This window comes from Orycteropus afer, unplaced genomic scaffold (genome assembly GCF_000298275.1).
Source record: "Orycteropus afer afer isolate SDZICR_OR568_19922 unplaced genomic scaffold, OryAfe1.0 scaffold00628, whole genome shotgun sequence".
Lineage (NCBI taxonomy): Eukaryota > Metazoa > Chordata > Mammalia > Tubulidentata > Orycteropodidae > Orycteropus > Orycteropus afer.
In genome coordinates, this window is record NW_006922215.1 from 1,169,691 (window position 1) to 1,177,535 (window position 7,845).

General features: G+C 34.8%; 1 protein-coding gene across 1 annotated transcript in view; it reads left to right on the forward strand.

Annotated features, from left to right (window-relative positions):
- Positions 1 to 210: 210 nt before the first annotated feature.
- ZMYM2 (zinc finger MYM-type containing 2) overlaps positions 211 to 7,845 on the forward strand; it is a 95,120-nt gene continuing 87,485 nt past the window's right edge. Inside the window, exons 1-3 of the mRNA XM_007956524.2 lie at positions 211 to 1,057; positions 5,321 to 5,606; positions 7,559 to 7,724. Coding sequence (XP_007954715.1) covers positions 211 to 1,057; positions 5,321 to 5,606; positions 7,559 to 7,724 — 1,299 coding nt within the window. The remainder of the gene's footprint in view (positions 1,058 to 5,320; positions 5,607 to 7,558; positions 7,725 to 7,845) is intronic.

A 7,845-nucleotide genomic window follows, 5' to 3' on the forward strand; every position in this document is an offset into this window, starting at 1 on the left:
TTAACAAGTAAACTATATTCAGTTATTAATGAGAGAAGATACAGGTATCAAATATTTTTCTGGAAGTTAGGTAAAAATTACTCAAACTTAGAATACAAAGGAATGTAAAATATGCTTGTATTTTTAAACTGTTTCAGTTAGGATCATTCTAAGTAAGAATAATTATACTGAAATTTTTCTTTTTTCTATCTCCCTAACAGGTTCTTTGGCATGGACACAGGTTCAGTGGGAGGATTAGAATTGACTGAACAGACTCCTGTTTTATTAGGGGGTACCACGATGGCAACTAGTCTCACAAATGTAGGAAATACATTCAGTAGTCCACCCAATCCATTAGTCTCTAAATCTAATAAATTTCAAAACTCATCAGTGGAAGATGATGATGATGTTGTTTTTATAGAACCTGTACAGCCTCCTCCACCTTCGGCACCAGTGGTGGCTGATCAAAGAACTATAACATTTACATCATCAAAAACTGAAGAACTACAAGGAAATGATTCTAAAACTCTTCCTTCCTCAAAAGAATTGACTTCTCAGAAGGGAAGCGTAAGTGAAACAATTATCATTGATGATGAAGAGGACATGGAAACAAATCAAGGACAAGAGAAAAATTCCTCCAGTTTTATTGAACGGAGACCTTCTGAAACTAAAAACAGAACCAATGATATGGATTTCTCCACTTCCAGTTTTGCAAGAAGTAAGGTAAATGCAGGAATGGGTAATAGTGGTATCACCACAGAACCAGACTCTGAAATTCAGATTGCTAATGTTACGACCTTAGAAACAGGTGTAAGCTCTGTGAATGATGGCCAATTAGAAAATCCTGACGGGCGCGATATGAACTTAATGATTACACATGTAACATCACTGCAGAATACCAACTTGGGAGATGTCTCTAACGGACTGCAGTCAAGTAATTTTGGTGTTAATATACAAACATACACCCCATCTTTAACTTCACAGACCAAGACTGGAGTAGGACCTTTTAATCCTGGTAGGATGAATGTGGCAGGAGATGTATTTCAGAATGGAGAATCAGCAACTCATCATAATCCTGGTAAGCAGTAAGTGACGTTCTACTTATGTAAATGAATTTAAACTTTGGACTTTTATTATTATTATTATTATTATAGTAATTAGTGCTACTTTGTTTAATGTCTGCTTGTACAGTAGTTTAGTTTTATTGAGTTGTTACCTTAAGTTTGAAATTTTAACTACCAAGAATAGAGACAAAAACCATGTTACAGTATTTTACCTGGGATCATTAGAAAATTAATTATTTATATAGAGAGGTTTTTTTAAAAAGTACTCTTTATATTCAGTATCATAGTTTGACAGTTTGGCACCTTATTTATTGTATAATACTTTTGGCTAGTATCCTTTAACTAGTATTTTAATGTGAAAATTAGAAGCGAAAAGGAAAGTCAGGATTGCTTTAGCTGTTCAGAGTTCCTTGCCCTTCCTTATAAATTTGATTATTGTCATTTCTGTTTCTGTAAAAAGTCTGTTGGAATTTTGGTGGAGATTGCACTGAATTTATAGATTGCTTTAGGTAGTATTGACATCTCAACTATATTAAGCTTTCCAACCCACGAACATGGAATATACTTCCATTTATGTAGGTCTTTGATTACTTTTAGTAATGGTTTCTGTATACAAGTCTTTTACTTTCCTGATTAAATTTATTCATAGGTACTTTATTTTTTTTAGATGGTACTGCAGTGTTTAAATTTCTTCCTCCACTTGATCATTGCTGATGTATAGCAAACCTGACTGATTTTTGTTAACAACTTTATATCCTGTCACCTTGCTGAATCCATTTATTGGTTCTAATAGTTTTCTTTTGGATTATTGGAGTTTTCTGTGTATAGGATTGTGATGTTTTGGGGGGCGGGGAAAATAGTTTGACTTCCTTCTTCCCAATTTGGGTACCTTGCAGTTTTCCTTTTCCTGGCCTCATTTGCTCTGACTAGGACTTTTAGACTATGTTGAATAGCAGAGGTGAGAATGAACATCCCTGTTTTTTTCCTGATCTTTATGAGAAGGTTGTCAGTCTTTCTCCATTGAGTATGATGTTAGCTGTGAGTTTTTCATAAATTCCTTTTATTATTGAGGAAATTCCTTTCTGTTGCTGTCTTATTGAATGCTTATGTCATGAAAAGGTATTGAATTTGGTGAAATGCTACATGAGTTTTAATGGTGCAAAATGGATATTTGACTTGCACATTGTTCATCATTCTTTGATATTCTTATTACTTCCTTAGAGTATATTCCTAAAAGTGAAGTTGCTAGGCAAAAGGAGATGAGTCCCTTCTCCCTTCCACTCCTAAAGAATTTTGGTTTGAAAACTAAAGTATGGTTTATACTGGTTTTGAAAGAGTATGTTCCTTATCACTCAGTTTGGAAAATTTCTCTTTGCTTCTAAGACTCTCACTCCCAGATTCGTATATATGCTTGTGGGTAGGTGTGTTCTGTATGTGTCTTGCTGGGGAGAGGTGGTAGTATCTAGACATGTTTATGTGAGCATTTTCAAGTTCCAGAAATACATTATCATAATGCTTTTCAGAAGTTCTTACCATTTTACTGCTATTAGTTTCCTATATTGGAGTTCCTGCGTGGTGCAAATAATTACACGCTCAACTATGGGCTGAAAAGTTGGCAGTTCAAACATATCCATTGGTGCTTTGGAAGGCAGGCTTAGTGATCTGCTTCTGAAAGTTAACAGCCTTGAAAACTTTGTGGAGCAGTTCAGCTCTGCACATATGAGGTAGCCTTGGGTTGGAAGCAACTAAGGGGCGGCTAACAACAATAGCAGGAGCAACTGTGTATTCAAGGATCAGTCATTGTAGCTTTCCAGCTTACACAAAAGTTTAAGAATTACAATGTACAAATTAGTTTTAAAATAACCTTTTTGCCTTTTTCATAATTAAGAAACAAAAGCATAAAGAAGAAAATAACATTCAGTCTCACCACTGAAAATCATGTAATTGTACACGCAGATAGATTTGCAGCTTGTTCCTTTCCACCATCTCTTTAGATACCTAACAGCAGATCTTGAACATTAGGCCATGTCGTGTATATATGTGTGTAAAATTTGTTGATTATTTAGCATAGTTCCAGATTCTTCTATTTAAACAACTCTTCTTAAGAAAATTCTTACATTTCAGGTCACTTACTTCCTTAGGAATGTTGCTGGGTAAAAGGGCTATATATCACCATAAGAGTCCTGTGCTCCTGGTTATTAAAAGTGTTATACAAGGAAAACTAAACAAACTTGAGTTGAATTTGCTCTTGCGTTAGAGTGCTGTTTTATTTCTAATAGAGAATAGTAATAGATCAAGAGTTATAAAAATCTTGGTTATTTCTACTCGTTCTTAGACTGATTTTGACTTGAATTTACTTGCATTGCTATCACTTAGTTTCTCTTTTATAAAATGGGGAGTTTAGACAAAATGATTAGGTTCCTTCTATTCCAAATTTTTGTTGTTGTAGTTGTTGGCTGTTGGGAGAGATAGAAATTTGAAAGTGGGAGAAATTTGTGAGCTGCAGATACAGATAAAGGGAACCTTAGTGACTAAGGCATTTGACTGCTAACCAGAAGGCTGTTGGTTCAAATCCAGCAGCCACTCCTCGGGAGGAAGACTGGGCAACCTACTTGTATAGAGATACCACCTTAGAAACCCAAGGAGGGGTTACTGTGAGTGAGGATCAACTCAACAGCAGTGTGTTTGGTTTTGGTTTTGATACACATTATTTATACAAGGCCTAGGGAGCTCTGGTGCTATAGTGCCAACAGCATGTGACTACTAACCAGAAGGTTGGCAGTTCAAACCCACAGCCACTCCTTGGAAGGAAGGTTGGGCAGTCTACTTCCTTAGCGATACTGCCTCAGAAACCCAAGGAGGGGTCACTATGAGTCGTATCCGACTCAACAGCAGTGAGTAAGACTGAGAATGCTAAACTGAATTTTAAAAAGCCATAGTTCAAAAGTCAAGTTAATAGATGATATCAAATTTTAAATTGTCCCCTCTTAAGTGTATGTTCAAATGATAAGCCTCAACTTTGAAAAACTTTAAGGTGTCATATTTGTATTGTAAAATACTATTCCTTCTAGCATATGTTCAAATATCATTTTTGATTAAAGGCCTTTATTTTCTTCATAAAATGGTGGAATTGCTACATATTTTAGTAATTTCTCTTTTTCTCCCCCCTTGTTGATTAGTATTTTTACTTATTTGTAAGTTACTCTAGGAACTTTGGTGGTATAGTAGTTAAGGTATTTGGTTATTAACCAAAAGGTCAGCAGTTTGAACCCACCCCCAGGTGCTCCATGGGAGAAAGAGGAGGCAATTTGCTCTGTACAGAATTACAGCCTTGGAAACCCTCTAGGGCATTTGTACTCTGTCCTATAGAGTTGCGATGAGTCAGAATTGTCTTGATGGCAATGAGTTTGTGTCAGTTACTCTAAAGTTGGCAGAATAAATGAATTCTAGGATGTACTCTATTTACTCTGTATATAAAGTTAAAAATTTAGAAGAAATTGGAAAGGAAAAAAAAAAGAGAGACCAGAGTCATAGAAATTGGATACAAAATGAAAATAGGTATTAATGGTATAGTGAGAAATCTGTGGTACAAGATTGCAATATGCTGCAGACTTCTTGCTCATAAGTACAAAGGAAGCTAATATTAAAGAGAAGATGATGGATAACTATGCTGAGACTGTACTCTGATGTTTGTTAGTATACATTGACAATACCATTTATTTCCTTATAACATTGTACTTTTAATTGCTGTGATATGTGGTAATAGAGGGTTTAGAATGAGATCTATTAAAAAAAGTTATTGTTAAGTAGATGTTTTGAAAATAAATAACATGTAAACTTTCTCGTACTTGCATCACATTTCTCAACAATTCTGGATGGTCAGCATTTTATTCTTTTATGTACATATATGTGTTCTTATAGTAATATTCTGTAAATTCATGACTACTTGCTACTTAATAACCAGTGGCTGGTATTTTTTTAATACTTACTGTAGGCTGATCATAATAGACTTTATTACATGTATTATCTCATTTAAATGCTATCCTTCTTAAGAGATTAGTACCATTTTCATTTTAAGAGAAGTCTATTAAGTGATGGAGGTGGGATTTGAACCAGATATTCTTATGCCAGAATTTGTTTTTTATTTCTCTGCTGTACTGCTGCCTTATTAACTTAAGCTTTTGCAGAATGGGAACTTAAAATTATTTCTTATAGATAAATTTTAATTTGCATAAATACTTGTTTCCTTACCCTCTCTTGTGCATTTTGTTTTTAAGATTCTTGGATCTCCCAGTCAGCTTCATTTCCCCGTAACCAGAAACAACCTGGAGTGGATTCTTTATCACCAGTGGCCTCACTTCCTAAACAGATTTTTCAGCCTTCTGCCCAACAGCAACCCACTAAACCAGTTAAAGTCACTTGTGCAAACTGCAAAAAACCTTTGCAGAAGGGACAGACAGCTTATCAACGAAAAGGATCTGCTCACCTATTTTGTTCTACCACCTGCCTTTCTTCCTTCTCTCACAAGCCTGCTCCAAAGAAACTCTGTGTTATGTGTAAAAAGTAAGGTTTACCTTCCATATGGTTGAATACTGGTATAAAGTTTTTTTTAAGAAAAAAAAAATTGTTAATGTGAGTCTTGTGAGCTGTATTTTGAAAATTGATAAGCTAGTTTGAGTCTTGAAACCAATTCAAATTTTTAATGTTTTTGGAGTTTCTTTAGCAAGCTCAGATGACTTATGAATAGAGGGCTTGGTATTTGGATAGGTTTTGGGCTGATTGATATAAAAACCAAAAATATGAAACCCGTTGCCCTTGAGTCAAATTCCAACTAATAGTGACCCTATAGGACAGAGTACAACTGCAGATTACCAGGTCTTTTCTCCAGTGGAGTGGCTGGTGGGTTCAAACTTCTGATCTTTTGGTTAGCGATTGAGTACTTAACCACCATACCACCATATCACCAGGGCACCAGAAACCAAATCCATTGCCATTGACTTGATTCTGACTCATAGCAGCCCTCTTTAGGCCCTTATAATTAACACATCTGTAATCTTCGTTGGACTCCTTGAATTTGTAAAGTATATGCTTATTTCATTATTACAAGAATTTTTTTTTATATATGACTAAATCTATATTAAAAGAGGTTATATTTTGTACAGAATTCAGATCAAGATAATTTGAAATTGACAAGTCTTTGGATTTTCTATGTACTTTGAAAATATTTGTCACTAACACTAAATCATCATGATATTCACTGTTAGAAGAGTCAGATACCAGTTTTTAGAAACTTTGAGAAACAGGTCCTCTTTTCTTCCATTTTTAGGTATGTTTCACTGGTTAAAAATAGGCAGAATATAGGATAGTATATATATGCAGGGTCAAACCAACTGGACTTTCTGTACCGTTATTTGGAGCATTCCAAATCTGTAAAGCTAATTTTAGCTACTTTTAGATCTTGGAACTCGGTGCATGTTTAATAAATTAAATATTGTACATATTTAATGCAGTCAAATATTGAAATTTTTGGATTGTTTTATAATCCAAACTTGCATACTAAAATGTACCCACTACAAATTGCATCTAGTTGATTCTGACTGATAGAGATCCTATAGGCCAGAGTAGAAGTGCCTCATAGGGTTTCCACAGCTGTAAATCTTTATGGAAGCAGACTGCCTCATCTTTCTGTTATGGAATGGCTAGTGATTTAAAACTGTGAACAAATACTGTGCCACCACAGTGCCTTATGCTGAAATAGAGAATCCTGAAACTTCACATTAAAGGAAACCCTCAATGGTCATTAGTACTGTCATTTTTTAACCTTTCTAATTGCGGTTGGAGAGCTGTGCAGAATGGTGGGCAGACAACTTAGAGAGAGTGAGAAGTGTATTTAAGTTCAGTAATCCTTTCTAGAACAGATGTATGTTATATTCTGGTGATGCATGTTACTTATTATGAATCTATACCTAATAATTTTGTCCTTGACATTAATTTGGTATAATTAATAAAAGTGTTTTTTTTTAAATTCTTGAGTATTCTTAATATTTGAAAGCCTATGTTACTTAGTTGAAGATAAATAGAGTAGGGGTAAGGATTTCATATCATAAAATAAATTTGCTTTTCAGTCATCTGCTGAATCATATTTTATTGCCAGGAGTTTCTAAATACCAAACCAAACTCAATGCCGTTGAGTTGAATCCAACTCATAGCGACTCTTCCTTGGGTTTCTGAGGCAGTATCACTACAGAAGTAGATTGCCCAACCTTCCTTCCAAGGAGTGGTGGTGGGTTTAAACCGCCAGCCTTCTGGTTAGCAGTCAGATGCCTTAGGCACTATGCCACCAGAGCTCCTGAGAGTTTCTAAATAGTGATAGTGATTTGCTGGATACAAAAATGATGTTTGATTCCCAGGATTAAATCTGTGGGCAAATGAAAAATCTCAGATGGTATATTACTGTTGATATTTTATTTCTTTTAAAATGGTTTTTACTTTATATCATACCTCTTATTTTTCAGAGATATAACCACAATGAAAGGAACCATTGTTGCTCAAGTGGATTCAAGTGAGTCCTTCCAAGAATTCTGTAGTACATCTTGTTTGTCACTCTACGAAGACAAACAGAATCCTACTAAAGGAGTTCTAAATAAATCAAGATGTACAATCTGTGGTAAACTAACAGAGGTTTGTATCACTTTGTTCTTATAGATATATTTTAAACTATATTATAGCTATTAAATGCACTATATATGTAAATGGAGAAAACATTGAGGTTGTCAAAGAAATCACGTTGCTTGGTTCTACA